The 16378-nt window shown below is 42.2% G+C and overlaps 1 protein-coding gene across 2 annotated transcripts; it reads right to left on the reverse strand.

Moving 5' to 3' along the window:
- Nucleotides 1–5651: 5651 nt before the first annotated feature.
- Nucleotides 5652–15953, reverse strand: LOC139268941 (C-signal-like). Of its 2 annotated transcripts, XM_070887811.1 has the most exons (6): nt 15734–15953; nt 14501–14552; nt 11544–11731; nt 9258–9413; nt 7150–7260; nt 5652–6005 (listed from the first exon to the last, which is right to left on the reverse strand). In XM_070887811.1, exons 1-6 carry the CDS (start codon nt 15863–15865, stop codon nt 5892–5894), a joined length of 753 nt encoding a protein of 250 aa, XP_070743912.1. In that variant the 5' UTR covers nt 15866–15953; the 3' UTR covers nt 5652–5891. The 2 variants fall into 2 exon arrangements, with proteins under 2 accessions (XP_070743912.1, XP_070743913.1); XM_070887812.1 differs by lacking the exon at nt 7150–7260.
- Between the last annotated feature and the right edge of the window lie 425 nt (nt 15954–16378).

The raw sequence follows: 16378 nt of genomic DNA on the forward strand, positions 1-16378 counted from the left end.
ATTCAATATGATCATGGCTAATCCTCTATTTCAACACCATATTCCCACTTTTTCCCCCATACCCCTTGATGCCTTTTGTCTAGAAATCTATATCCATCTATCTCTTTAAATATATTCAGTGACTTGGCCTCCACAGCCTTCCGTGGTAGAGAATTCCACAGGTTCATTACCCTCCGAGTGAAAAAAATTCTCATCTCGGTGCTAAATTTCCTACCCCATATCCTGAGACTGTGACCCCTTTGTTCTAGACTTCCCAGCCAGAGGAAATATCCTCCCCGCATCCAGTCTATCCAACCCAGTCAGGCTGTTATACGTTTCAATGAGATCCCCTCTCATTCTTCTAAACTCAAGTGAATATAGGCCTAGTCGACCCAATCTCTCCTCATAAGACAGTCCTGCCATCCCAGGAATCAGTCTGGTGTACCTTTGCTGCACTCCCTCTATGGCAAGTATATCCTTTCTTCAGTAAGGAGACCAAATCTGCACATAATAGGGTTTAAACCCTCCCCTTCAGGAGGGTTTAAATTCCACAGGAAGATATTGGTTGCAGCCCTGTTCAGTTGTTCACTTCCCTACCATGCCAGAACTAATCCCAATGCCACAGGAAACTGAACCCTTCCCTCTCAAACTACATTTACCTACCTAATTTGACTGTTCCTGCACTGACAAGTTTGTGGCAGGTGTCGAATTGCACCCGAGGTCCTGTTTATTAATCTTTGACCGAGCTCTTTGTCATGTATCTCACATTACTGTACATAACTATCTTACCATGCTATACATGACTGTAACTAATTATGACCTGTAACCACTAGCATACCTTACCACCAGGGGTGCACTTGCAGGAGACACTGCATACCTGTTCCACACAGGTATATAAAGACAGGTCTCAGGCAAGTGGGCATTCGTGAGCTGTGAAATAAAGGTGCAGGTCCTGAGTGACCTTAACTTCAGCATGTGCCTTGTGTGAGTCTGTACTGCAGGGACAGGACTTTACACTCTTGGAATAGGAAGCGGATATATTGTTGGTTCCTACATGAACCATAAGTTCTGGCCATTTTGGACCTAAAAAAGAATGAACAGAGTACTTTCTAAATGGTGAAAAGCTGGTATTAGAGGAGGTCCAAAAAGAGTTGGGAGTCTATGAACATAGATCATTAAAATGTCATGGTCAGGTACAGAAAATAATCAAAAAGGCTAATGGATGCTGACCTTTAGATTACAAGGGTGTAGAAGTTATGCTACAGCAATACAAAGCCCTGATAGACCACACCTGGAGTAGTGTGTGCAGTTCTGGACACCACACCTTAGGAAGGATATATTAGCTTTGGAGGGAGTGCAGCGTACATTTACCAGAATGATACCTGTACTCCAAGGATTAAAGTAAGAGGAGCAATTACACAAACTAGGGTTGTATTCTCTTGAATTTAGATGGTTAAGGGGTGATTTGATCTAAGTTTTCAAAATATTAAGAGGAACTGATAGGGCAGATAGAAAGAAACTATTTCCACTAGTTGGGGAGTCTAGGATTAGGGGGCATAGTCTAAACACAGTGAAATTAGGAAACACTTCTACACGCAAAGGGTGGTAGAAGTTTGAAACTCGCTTCTGCAAATGATAATTGATGCCATGTCAATTGTTAATTTTAAATGAGTGATAGATTTTGTTAACCAGGATAAAAGCCGGTATATGGAGTTACGTCACAGATTAGCCATGATCTAATTGAATGGTGGTAAAGGCTCAAGAGGCTAAATGGTCTACTCCTGTTCTGATCTTGCTGTGTACAAAATGTTTGCCAGATTACCTATACAAGAAGTCACTCCATTTAAATTAGGGGATGGCAAGTTTTCTTCCCAATAGATTGAAATAATCCAAAGAGAATAATCACAGTGCTTATAGTTGCTGCTTCATGTTCTAAATTCTTAAAAGGACTTCTTATATTGCATTTATTTCACTGTAGGAATCATTCTCCAGTCCCAATTTGGCAAGAGGAGGAGCAACAAGAAGGGACAGAGCTCACCTGGAATGAGACTAAAAAGAAGGGACCCTTCAGAGTTATAGACTCTAGACAACATACCTGCAACTCTGAGAACAGTGCATAAGGAGGCTGTAACAGATGGTCACCTCCTGTAACACCTGCAAACAACTGCCAGAGTTAGCCCATCACTGCATTTTGCAGTCAAGGTCACTGTAGCCCTGAACTTCTTTGCATCAGTCAGTCAGTCTGCAATCCATGCCTGCAGTAAGCAGGTGACTGACAACTTGTTTGCTGGAGAAGTTTCATCATTTTCCCCAGCAATATTCAGAAGCAGCAGGATAGGGTTCTGGGGTTCACACAGATTGCAGGGTTCCCCCAATTCAAAGGGTTCACTAACTGAATCACTAGGTCTTCCACTCCGTTAATGTGTAACTTGTGTGAGCACCAGCAGTACATCATGCAGGTTTGTGCCTGCTTTCCGAGCAGCAACCACAATTCTTATATTTTAGCAATACTCCATCCTCCCCACTTCTTGCTCTGTATAGCAAGTGAGAAGTTTCCAGCTTAAGGTAAAGGCCCATTCACTGCACATTTAAGATCATGAATCCTGCAGAATGCATCCACAATCAGATCAATGGGTCAACTAGAGCCCCCATGGAGTAGAGGATTGCATGGTCCAATTTTCCATCTCCTAATTGATGAGCTGCCTAATGGGACTGCCTTTCACATTGGAAGTTCAGCAATCGCATGATAATAAAGGCCAACCATCAAAATTGTACAGGTCCCTCAGCGATTCCTCTAGATGGCTGCCACCTATGCCCCCCCACCCCCCATTTACACACAACACAAAAATTGCTCCCATTATGTCTATCCTGTCCATCTGTCCGATGTCTCACTGCTTAGAATTGCAAATAATGACCAATGAGTATATATAATGTAATTTCTGAATGATCAATTTTTTTTTGTTGAAAACTATATCTGTCATGAGAGTTGTGTGTGTCTGGGTCATTATTAAAGCTAAATAGATGCATTATTTAATATCAACATTTCATTACTATTCATAAATTAATATACGGTCCATAAAATTAATAAATCTCATTTATATGTTGATGTCCTCATGTTAAATGGCACCTTCTCCCAATTTCCTTAGTGTGTGCTGGGCTTCTTATGGATCAGGAGTGGGCAATTTGTTCAGCCTGAAGACCACATCTGGGTATGGAAATTGTATGGCACACCATAAATGCTCAAGAAATGAACAATTCATGTTCAAACAGGGACAACACAAATTTGTTTTAAAATCAACACGGTCTTAAAATACTGTTGGAAAATTGCATCATTGAATTGTTTGTTGATTTTACCACAACTGCAATTGCTCTTGTCAGAACACAAACACATGAAACACACTGCTTTCTTGTTCAACACAGAAGCCAAGACTTCTTCAAATCACTTCTACACAGCAAGTAATAGTTCTTTGTGACAAACTAAATGTTCTCAAATTTATTTTGGTATTCTAGGCACAGCATGCCAGCAACATCGACTATGCATTCTTTCAAAAACTCCTTCAGCAAAAGGCTCATTTTGTTTTGCGATTGTAAACACCAGAACATAATTTGCCTTTGTAGTGGCTTCCTGAACTGTAGCTTGTCGCACAAAAATGTTTTGTTGAGCTTTTAAGTTGAGATTTTTTCAGCTTTTCTTGCCCTTTCCTTAGTTGCTGCCATAATTAGGATGTTTCATTGAAAAATGGCGATTCAAATTGTGCTCCTTGTACACCGTGATGTTCTCCTGACAAATCAAGCATACAGCCTTCGAGTCCACGTTTGGGGAAAAAATATTTTGCATTCTATTCTTTGTTGAAAACTTGACACTCACTGTCCACTTTTCTTCTTTTTTTTTTGCAGTGCTCATTTTTCAAAGGGAAAAGAAAAACCTAACTGCCGGCCTTTTTTAATTAGCTGTTTTTCAAGATTGCTTGCACTTCACGCAGAGACAAAATATCATACATGTAGCGTCCCATGTGGGACGTTGCAAAGTGCTTTGTTTTGGCAATGCACGCTGTATGCCTCGTGAATTGGTAGGCTACAAAAGATTTTAGGTCGACGGATGTTATTTCAAACTGAAATCAACCACTGACAGATTGATTTAATGGGTTTTTATATTTTACTATTTTTAGTAATCAAGTACTTAAATAATTGTTATAATGCAATGCAGCTTGAGGGCCGGATGAAGAGCCCCCACGGGCCGGATGTGGCTGTAGTTTGCCCACCCCGTTATAGATGCTCACTATCTATTACTCCCTTCCCACTACCTGGCTGTGATTTTGCCTACCGAGGCAGGCTCCATGCAGCAGAGGTAGGTAGCAAGCTGCGACCCGCTGCTGTCGCCATACCGGCTTCCCCCATGACTTTCCCCTGATAGTTTGTTAAGCCTGCCCAGCGAGGTCCCAGCCAATTAAAAGGAAGTGGATCTGATGAAGTCATTTGATAACATGTCATCAGATAGTTTCTTTAAAAAGGACCATGTCCACATTCATTTTGATAGTTGTGCTGTCAGTATTCTACAGCATTGAGCTGCTTCCAACACTGCAAAGGTGCACGGCTGCACCCAGGCTCTCCCATCACTCCCTCCATATGCTTATGGAGGGAGTCACAGCAGGCTCGGAGAATCTCTTCCCTTCCAATGGGCGGAAGAGACCTCCCCAAGACACCATCGCAGCCTGGTTGCACATCGCACAGTAGGGCACAATCAAGGATGTCATCAGGAGTACCTGGCTACATTGGCACAAACCTTTCAATGTACTTCAGCACATCACAAAATGTTACTGCAAAGCCATACTCAACCTCATCCTGGTGTGCCACCCATCACATCCCCATCACTCTGCCTTCCCTAGCCTTACTGGTACTGCTGATATTGGTGTTAGGGCTGATCGTGGTGGGATTCTGAGGACCAAGGTGAGATTTTTTCAAGGACATCGATGCTGATGGAATAGCTGGCAGCTGAAGTTGAGATGACAGAAGCAATCTGTCAGTGGTGAGATAGGTTGTTCCAATGAGGTGACAGTGGTTAGAGTTTACTCCAAACACTTCCAACATGCATAAAGCTGAAAAGTGTCTTCTAAATCCTGAAGGCTCCAGCCTCTAAGATTGGAAAGTGAACAGCTGTGAAATGGTAGCTTTTATACCACTTTTGCAGCCGTCAACTAGTCAGAGGAATGGAGTCATTGAAAACCTGACCTACGTACCAAACGTGATCCCCCACCACCGGAAACCTCTTAAATAAACTGATAAATGGTAAGTAGATGGTAAAATGCTGTTTAAGTTCCTTTTAACAAGTTCTTGACTATTTTAATTGGCTCACCCGCCGCTTAGTGTTGGGTCTGTAAAGCGCAGGCAGATCCAGCACTTGCAAAACTGACATGGAGGTGGGTTCACATCGGGATCCGCTGTCAATATTTTAGATTTTGACAGTGGACCTGTCTCCAAACCCGCCCTCTGAGCACTGGCAAAATACTGGCCCATTGCTGCAACCTGCAGCCTCCCCAGCTCCCTGCTGATCACCCAACCACACTCCACAGATGTGAACAATGCCACAGTACATCCAACAGTACTCAATTAAATTGAAAAGTTAAAAAGCAAATTCACATAATTCAATTGACATTATTGCAAAATTGGTATTTTATTAAGCCATCAATTTATATCTAATCATTAAAAAGATAACGTTAGAATTAATTTAGTGTTCTTGGGATATACCTATCAACAAAATGAAAATTAAAAAAAGGACCATTTCATACTCATTTTCAGTACTTAATCAGCAGCACTGCTGAAAATCTGTAACAATCTTGCAGCAGAGGTCATATTGTATCACTTTTCCATTTGGTGAAGATTGATTGTAAAATCAACATCTTAATGCAGAGTCTTCACCATGGTAAACGCTGACCTCTCCAGTCTAGAAAGGAGCCAGTGTCTTTGTCTGAAAGCTTCGACAGCACCCTGAGAATCCCCTGAACACTTTCCTCTGTAGTTAGCGGTGCCTGATGAAAGTGAATAGAAACTGAAGGTTAGTTAGGTATGAAGCACCAAGTATAAATGTCCTACTCTGTAGTGTATTTTGCCAAGGGCGGGCAGCTCTGCATCAACTCCCAAATCAGTCTGAAGTTGCCAGAGAAAATTTGGATTAAAATGAAAGAGTGACTTCTCCCAGCACTGGAATAACCAGGAGCTAAGGAGACACGACGTGGTAACAAAGTGATTTTTTCCCCTCAAACTCTGAAGGAACAAATAAATAGACTGGGGCATAAAGTTGTCCTATGGATTTTCCTTCCCCTTAAAAAGATAGTTCCATGAAATGAAATAAGCCTCACCATTACTCAACTACTCATAATAAGGCAATATAAACCTATAATAGGGAGAAAGGGAGAACAAAGGACAAAAAGCTGCACAATCTGAAAAATATACGAAAAAGAATGGTAATTCTGATGTCATTAAAGTTCATTCTTGGCAACAGGTGTTAGAATAAAGATTCAGGAAAGTGTTACAAAAGGGACTAACTGAAGAAAAAGACTTGCATTTATATAGCACCTTTCACGACCTCGGGATGTACCAAAGTGCATTACACCCAAGAAAGTACTGAAGTACTTTTGAAGTGTTGTAATGTAAGAAACGCGGGGTAGCTCAATTTGCACACAGCAAGCTCTCACAAATAGCAATGTGATAATGATCAGTTAATCTGTTTCAGTGATGTTGATTGAGGGATAAATATTGTCCAGGACACCAGAAATAACTCCCCTGCTCTTCTTTGAAATAGTGCGATGGGATCTTTGACATCCACCAGAGAGAGTAGATAGGGCCTTGGTTTAATGTCTCATCCAAAGGATGACACCTCCATTCCCTCAGCATACACTGGAGTGTCAACCTAGATTTTGTGCTCAAGTCTGGAGTAGGACTTGAACCCACAGGCGTGTGTGTGTGTTACCAACTGAGCCACAGCTGACACTGAAGAGAAATATTGGTACAAATTTATTATCCAAGAGCTAAACATAGTAGATTATAACAAAATATATAATATAATATTGGATCTACCACTCAGTCAGGATGCAATACCCGTATCTGAGACCACTGTCTGTAATGATTATTATGGTGGTTATAATCTTAGACCCAACCTCTTTATTTTCTTACCTGTTCACCACCCATCTCTGTTTTGACCCAGCCAGGGTGTACTGAAGCACAAAGTATTCCATGGGGTTTCAGCTCGTTCGCTAAGCACTTGGTTACCATATTCAATGCAGCCTGGTTAAAAACCAATATAATCATATCAATAATACCCAGCTGGGTGGGTTTATAAGCCAAGAATTTCTCAAGAGGGTCAGATAACATAATCTGAGAGTACACTGCATGGTTAAGAACCATTAACTCATTGTATTTGTGGCAGGAATAATCCAAAATGATTCCCACTGCCCTATTTCCCCATAACCCTTATTGTTCCTCGGCTTCAAATGTTTATTCTCTTTTTGGTTTAAAAATTGCAATGGTCTTTGCCTATTCTCCCTGGGAACAGGGACAGGGAATGCTTCTCTGTCACAAAGCATTCCAAGCTCTAACATCTCTCTCTAAAGACATTTCTTCTCATTTCTCTTCTCACTCAAATACTGACATTTTAAAACTGATGATCCTTTGCCAATAACATTCCAACCAAGGGAATACTCTTTCCTTGTTCACTATCAAAACCCATCAAAATTTTAAAAAACTATTAAATCACAAGTGAATAGTGCCAGTATCTCACGTTGCTATAGTTTCTAATCTCTGGCATTATCCAGGTGAATCTATGGTGTGTGCTCGCTGCAGCTTTAATATCTTCTCTATAATGGCATGACCAAATCTGCATACAGTACTTGAACTGGGATCTAACCATTGCTTTGTACACATTTATCATTACTCAACTTTGCTTCTTCACACTATGAAAATTTACTCTACATCTAACTGTGCCATATCTGACCTGGAAGTGATGGCTGCCTGAAATACAAACAGTTTCATCTTGATGAGTACAACCAACAAACCACTGACTCCCATCAAAATTAGTCCTGTTAATGGCTTGGAGGAGGCATAAACCATAAACACAACTCAAACCATACATTCCTTTACACAAGCAGTGTCTTTTACAATTTTACCCTCTGACTGTGCGGCGGTCTATAATGGAGTGGAACTAAACTACAGAACCAGTGGGAAGCGGTTTAACCTACGCCACCTCCAGGCCAGGTCCAAGATCACCCCGACCTTTGTCATTGAGCTGCAGTACGCGGACGATGCCTGCGTCTGCGCACATTCTGAGGCTGAACTCCAGGATATAGTCAATGTATTCACTGAGGCATATGAAAGCATAGGCCTTACGCTTAACATCCTGTCCCCACCGCACAGCATTGCCCCAATCATCAAGATTCACGGCGCGGCCCTTGACAACATGGACCATTTCCCATATCTCAGGAGCCTCTTAGCAACAAAGGCTATCAACAAAGGCAGACATTGATGCGGAGATTCAACATCGCTGTCAGTGTGCTAGTGCAGCCTTCGGCTGTCTGAGGAAAAAAAAGTGTGTTTGAAGACTTGGCCCTCAAATCCACCACCAAGCTCATGGTCGACAGGAGCTGTAGTAATACCCGCCCTCCTGTATGGATCTGAGGCATGGACGATGTATAGGAGGCACCTCAAGTCGCTGGAGATATATCACCAACGATGTCTCCGCAAGATCCTGCAAATCCCCTGGGAGGACAGGCACACCAACATCAGTTGTCCTCGCCCAGGCAAACATCCCCAATATTGAAGCACTGACCACACTCGATTAGCTTCGCTGGGCAGGCCACAGTTCGCATGCCAGATACAAGACTCTCTAAGCAAATGCTTTATGCAGAGCTCCTTCATGGTAAACGAGCCAAAGGTGGGCAACGGAAACGTTACAAGGACACCCTCAAAGCCTCCCTGGTAAAGTGCGACATCATCACTGACACCTGGGAGACCCTGGCCGAAGACCGCCCGAGGTGGAGAAAGTGCATCCGGGAGGGCGTTGAGTTCTTCAAGTCTCAACGCAAAGAGTGTGAAGGGGTCAAGCGCAGACAGTGGAAGGAGCGCGCGGCAAACCAGCCCCATCCACCCCTTCCCTCGACAAATGTCTATCCCACCTGTGGCTCTCGTATTGGACTATTCAGCCACCAGAGAACTCACTTTGGGAGTGGAAGTAAGTCTTCCTCGATTCCGAGGGACTGCCTATGATGATGATGATGGTGTATACTGACCTTGCTGGCTCTGTACGGATATACTTTCCCAGCTGTTTCGCCAAGCAACTCTATGGAGGCCAAGATAGAGGACATGTTGATAACTGCTGCTTTCTTACAGCTAATACCAAGTTCATCACTCAGCTGAGCTGCTCGCTGCAAAACTGGCAGCAAAGCCTGCAAAATAAAAATAAGCAATAGTTGATTCTTTAGTGTTAGAAATTTAGCAAGAACACCTGAAATGAAAACAGGACTTGGCATACTTAAAATTATTTCACTGGAAAATTGAAGAATTTGTAATTAAAATTGATTTACAAACTAGAAAAATAAGGGACACTGTACCACCGATGTTGAACATGTGTCATGTTCCATTTAATCTTTGATACTCTCAGGTTAATTTTAAAAACATTAAAGCATAGCAATGTGGTGAGGACTGTCAAATGATAATGACAATTTACAAAGAAACAGATTATTACTTTTTGCGTCACTGCTAAACTCTTCTCATTAATATTTTCATTTACCATGTATCTATAATACTGCCAGACAGAAACTCCACATTTACTCACATCACTGCAATTCAGATGAGTTGATTTTGCACAACAGTCAATATTGAACTTCAACCTTTTTACTCAGACTTCCCAATGATGACATTCTCTGCTCCTGCACAATGACCTCATTAATTCAACCAGAAGTCAACTTTGCATTTACCATAAACTGAGGATGTATCTATTGAGGTCACATATGGGTAACGGGAATCACAATAGCTCATCAATACAGATGAAGTTGAAAAACCATCAATGCAAAACCAAGAATATCTTAATTTTTTTTAAAAGCCACTCCATTGTCCACCACAGTAAAAAAAAAGTATTCTATTACATTATTAAAAATACCATTCATACATGATCACTTGTCTGAACGATAGTATCGTGAAGGTTTGGAGACCACCCTCCAGTAAAGTGGGATCAATGGCCCCAAGTTTCCACACGCTACAAAACGGGCGCCCCTCCGAGCTGGGCGCCCGTTTTTCGTGCCGAAAAAAAACCGCGCGATTCTGGAGCGCCCTGCAGCTCCATGTCTGCTTGGTGCGGCGCCCAGGGGGCGGAGCCTACCACTCGCGCCGATTTTGTAAGTGGGAGGGGGCGGGTACCATTTAAATTAGTTCTTTTCCTGCCGGCAACCCTGAGCGTGCGCGTTGGAGCGTTCGCGCAGTGTGAAGGAAACATTGGCACTCGGCCATTTTTGTAGTTCTTTGTAGCTGTTTAATTTTTGAACATTTTTTATAAAAGCACATTGCCATCAGCACATCAGCACTGAGGCTTCTTGCAGCAGTGAAAAGGCTGCAGGAAGCCTCAGAAAGTTGAGGCAGCCGTTTCCCGACGGCCTCTTCCCCCCCCCCCCCCTGCCGTCAGGAATGGCTGCTGAACTTGAGGCTTCCTGCAGCCTTCTCACTGTCTCCTTCCCCCCCCCTTCCCCCGTCTGGAACGGCTTCCTACCCCCCCACCCCCCCTGCTGCGTTCGGTCGGTCGGGCCCGCACTCCCTCCCTCCCCCCCCGCCGGGAACAGCTTCCTCCCTCCCCCCCCCCCCCCCCGGCGGGAACAGCTTCCTCCCTCCCCCCCCCCCCCCGGCGGGAACGAACGGCTTCCTCCTCCCACCACCCCCCCCTGCCATCGGGAACGAACGGCTTCCACCTCCCTCTTCCCTTCCCCCCTTCCCCGGCGGGAACGGCTGCCTCAACTTGTGAGGCTTCCTGCAGCATTCTCTCTGGCTGAAGTACTTTCACACAGGTAGGAAGATGGTTTATTTAATCTTTTCTTTGCTTATAAATTTTTATTCAGGTTGGATTTATTTGTATAATATTTGTAGAAGTATAAATAAGGATTTATTATAGAATTTAATGACTTCCCTTCCCCCCCCCCCCTCCCCACCTCGTTCTGGACGCCTAATTTGTAACCTGTGCCTGATTTTTTAATGTGTAGACAAGGTTTTTTCAGTTCTACAAAAATCTTCACTTGCTCCATTCTAAGTTAGTTTGGAGTTCATTTTCACTGTGGAAACTTTGAAATCAGGCGTCAGTGGCCGGACATGCCCCCTTTTGAAGAAAAAATTCTGTTCCAAAGTGAAACTGTTCTAACTGACTAGAACTACAGAAAAAAAAAATGTGGAGAATTGCGATTTCTAAGATAGTCCGTTCTCCACCAGTTGCTCCTAAAAATCAGGCGCAAATCATGTGAAAACTTGTGACCAAAGACACAATAAATATATTAAAATCAATCAAAAGTGCAAGCAATTCCAGGACACAGTATTACCTTGGTTACCATCATTGGTCCAACAACATTGGTTCTGTAACTCTGCATCATTGTTTCAGGTGTAACTTCATTCAGGCCTCCACCAAAGTTGATTCCAGCATTATTTATTAACAGATTTAGACCATTATTTTCCAATACCTTCAGAATCTGATCAGCACACTCTTGAATGCTGTCAAAGTTATCCACGTCTTAAAAAGTTACATAATAAAGGGTTTTAGTTGCACGTTTATACTGTATTTTTCCACTTTAAAAAGTAACTCATCACATTACAGTACACAGGTGATAGCTACACAGTACTTCCAACATTGGTGTTGCTCTGCAGATTGAAGGTTTTGAAAAAAAACATCCAAGACATGTAAATTTTGAAGTCTTAAACAAGCATTTTTACACAATCAATTTTTTCCCTTTCCATGCTAAAGGCATTGACTCCTTGCACGAATATGACTCCACAGGCACTCGTCAGCCAAGTAGCCATTATTATCGCACCAAGCTGATCCTGTTCTTATCTGATGGCTGCACATACACGCTTCCAGCAGGGCTCTCGAAAGAAGCAGGGCTGGCCAATTCTCCTCTCACTAACCTAGGGATACTCAGACACAATGAAACCTACCTCTCTTGTAGCTCAAATATGCTAATTGAGCACAGGTTGGTGATCAATTCTGGGATCCTGCTGGTCTGTATGGGTTCAGTCGCTTTAGCTTTTAATTAAATTGCTGGTGTGGCTAACAAAAAACATAAGCTACATTTTAACCCTGAAAGAGGTGGTTTCGGCTAGGGTGCCCGTGACTAGAACAGATGAAAAGATGCAACTATAGGCAAGGTAGAGAATGATTCTTCATGAAAGGATGTATACATTTAACACATTAGCTGATCACTGATGATAATCATCTGCCACTGTGAGACAGTCCCAATATTGTAAAAAAAAAAAAGTTTTAGAATTTTTAAACTTTGGCAACATTGAGCAAAAAGAGCTTACAGCATACAAGACAGGTATTATATACAAATTCTTAAAATACATTATTCACTCGTTGATTATTCTATTTAAAAAGGAAAAATGTCTTGATCATTGTCCTGAATTATTCCAATGATGAGGCTTTTACTATACTTAATGTTCTCTCTTCTATTTTACAGTGTGGTGGATGCAGAGGCTTTGTGGTACTATTTCATGGCACCAAATTGTAAATAGATTTTTTATTTAATTATGCTGTAAACCTTATTTTGAACACTGGATATTTGATAGTGGGAAAAGCAAAATTAAGTTTTTTGGAAACCCCTTTGAACAATTTAATTGGCTCTATTTTCAGTAGGCTTGGGTCACTTCTCAAATGATACTAAATTCTGATTTGTTGCTGTTGTAGAAATAATAAATTTGAGCAAATAAGTCAGGCGTGACACAAAGAGAACAGACTGGAAATACATGCTTAAGGCTATTTAATACATTATCAAAATCGCCCATGGCTGTGCTCATAGCAAATCAGATGATGCACTGTTTTCCAAGGAGTGTTTTATAAAGGTATAATGTGGCATGTAATGAACAAAGTATTATTCTACTAAGGAGTAATGTATCCCATTAACCCAATGTCTAAAGAGTGGCTTTTAGCAATCAGATGGTGGCCAGCGAATGGACGGGCCAACCACCTGATTCCTCAAAGAAAAGGCCAAGTCCATTTCGGGGGATGGCCTCATTAACATGTAGATGCCAAGCTGAGGCCCCAAGCAGGTATCCGAATGCAGCTCACCAACACAATATCAGGTGGCTCGGAGGCCAACCCAACTGTGAAAAAGATAGACTGGGGACGGGAGGTGGGATGTGTGCGGAGGGGCTCCTCCTGGCCCCGCAGAATAATTTTAACACTCATCTTATTGATGCTCTCTTCAGCTGTGCTGACAGGTGGATGCTCCATCCAATAGGCTGTTAAAATGGCATCAGGATCCTTTGTACCTTATAGGACCTTGATTGGCGTGAATTCACGAGGCTCCCACCTGATTCAATCACGCGCCTTGAGCCGCCCATGAAAACATCCGAGGGTATATGGTGGGAGACTGGATGTGTGGTACTAAATCCATCGATAGAATTTTAGCTCCTTTTACTGCCGGGTTTCCACCAGCAGTTAAAATATGCCCTCGTATTGTTGTCAGATCTATTTGGTCAAGGGATTTTGGAATTTGGCTCCAGGTTAGAGTACCCAGCATTAAGTTATATGTTTCTTTATAAATTTGTTTTGCACATGGAACAAAGGATGACATCGCGAGTGCAAGTTACATTGATCCCACAGGTCAAGTAATGGTAGATATGTGAATTTGCCTGGGAGAATATTTCAGAAAGAATTTCTAGCAAATAGTTATTGTGAATGTCTTATCTAAACAGATTGGTGGCAGAAAAATTAATGAACCAAAAGAATGAAAAGGTGGATTATGAAACAGCACCTGAAGTAGATCAAATTGCAGATTAATATATTCACTTCCTGTGATATGATGCATTCACTGAATGAAATTATTTTTTTTAATTGATGCTTTGAAGTAATTATTGGTGAAAACCCGTTTGAACATTTATTCAGCAGAATTCACAATGACAAATGGTAGTTTTGCCTGTCTTCTCAACAGTAATATGCAATCTCTCAACCATGTTATTTTAATGGGTTCTCTGGATTCATTCCAATATTACAGGGGGTATGTATTAAATTAGATTGCCTACATCTGAAATCCCAACTTTATAAATTCAACTAATCAGTACTATTAATATAATTATATGTGCTGTTTGAATGTAAGAAGAGATGAATTTAATTAAATAGTTACTTAAATTAATTGCATCAATAAGCTCAATTTATAAAATTGTTTCCCAATGTACGCCATCTAATTTGTTAAGGAGCCCCTCTAATAATTGAAATTAATTCAGAGTGTGGGAAAATTTACAATGCAATCTTAACTAAATTACTACAGTATTAATAATCACTTACCCAACTTAAATATTTTTATATTTGGGAAACTTTTTGCCATGTCCTTAAGATCCTATGGAGCACAGAGACATGGGTATTAATACACAAAATGTTCTGTTACATGATTATCCAATAACTGTTGATCAATACAAAGTACTACACCCGTTGGTACATGTAAATTTGCTCTCAAGGAAAATATAGTAGAAGACAGAGTTAGGAAAGATGATCACATGTGAAAGAATGTCTGCAGCACAAAGTTTTATACATGCTGCAGTTTTGCATGACATTACATATTATAGGACTAATGTTTATATTTTCATTGATGTTAATCATCACATTCCCAGTCAATAATATATATAAAGGCTATATTATACATTCCCTTCTATTATTTTCAACAGGAATAGGCCATTCAGTCCCTCGAGCCTGTTCCACCATTCAATTAGATTATAGCAGATCTGTACACCATTGACCTGAAACTTAACTGCCACATAAATCGTGACAACAAGAGCAGGTCAGAGGCTGGGTATTCTGTGCCACATGACTCACCTCCTGACTCCCCAATCGACAAGGCAGAAGTCAAGAGTGTGATGAAATACTCTCCACTTGCCTGGATGAGTGCAGCTCCAACAACACACAAGCAGCTCAACAGCATCCAGGACAAAGCAGCCCACTTGATTATAACATCCACCACCTTAAACAAACATTCACTCCCTCCCTCCACTCAATGGCTGCAGCGTCTACCATCTACAAGAGGCACTGCAGCAATTCACCAAGGCTTCTTCGACAGCACCTCCCAAACCCTCGACCCCCTACAAGGGCAGCAGGTGCATGGGAACACCACCATCTGCAAGTTCCCCTCCAAGTCACACACCATCCTGATTTAGACATATATCGGCAATCCGTCATTGACGCTGGATCAAAATCTTGGAACAAACTCCTTAACAGCACTGTGCGAGTACTTTCATATCACGGACTGTAACAGTTCAATAAGGCAGGTCACCACCACCTTCTCAAGGGCAATTAGTGACGGGCAATAAATGCTGGCCTTGCCAGCGACGCCCACATCCCATGAATGAATTAAAAAAAAGACCTGTTCCAATATTGTGACCCCTGACATGGTGACTGAAAAATATTGAATGATTTCTAGTAAGTAAAAGAAACTTCTTGCAGTCACATACAGGAACCAGAAAGGGGCCGAGAATTTTATTCATTCAGCATATTTTAACATTTATATTTGACATTCAAACGACTCACTTTTGCCCGGGAGCCATCGGGGTCTCTGCAGCCGGCTAACAGGCAGCGGGGTGGCCGCTCAGCCTTCGCCAGCTGGCGGATCAGCTCCAGACCCAGACCGCGATTCGCTCCCGTCACCAGCACCGACCTCATCCCGACAGCCGCGTCTCCAACTCGACACTCAGCGTTCGCCGGTGCGAAAGTCCAGAATATCCCACAACGTTCCCGACAAAATTCTGCTAATGCACTCGAGTTCACGCACTCGCAGTCAATGCCCAATTGTTGACGTTGTGCTGCTCCGCATGCGCAAATCGGCCGAACATCGAGCATGCGTACTTCCAATTTTACGATATGACGTCATCGGGCATGTGCAGTGACATCAACACGCGTGCACATACGTCCCTTCATTCGAGGTCATCTTTATAACCACCAAGTTGGAGACTCCACCAAGTCCAGACAACAACAAAAACTAGCATATTAATGTAATAAACCACCCCCAAGATGCTTCACAAGAGCATTATAAATCAATATTGGACACCGAGCCACATAAGGAGATGTTAGGGCAGAGCTTGGTCAAAGAGGTAGGTTTTAAGGAGCGTCGTAAAGGAGGAAAGAGGTGGAGAGGTTTAGGGAGAGAATTCTATAGCTTAGGGCCTTGGCAACTGA

The sequence above is a fragment of the Pristiophorus japonicus genome, chromosome 8 (genome assembly GCF_044704955.1).
Source record: "Pristiophorus japonicus isolate sPriJap1 chromosome 8, sPriJap1.hap1, whole genome shotgun sequence".
NCBI classification, from domain to species: Eukaryota; Metazoa; Chordata; class Chondrichthyes; family Pristiophoridae; genus Pristiophorus; species Pristiophorus japonicus.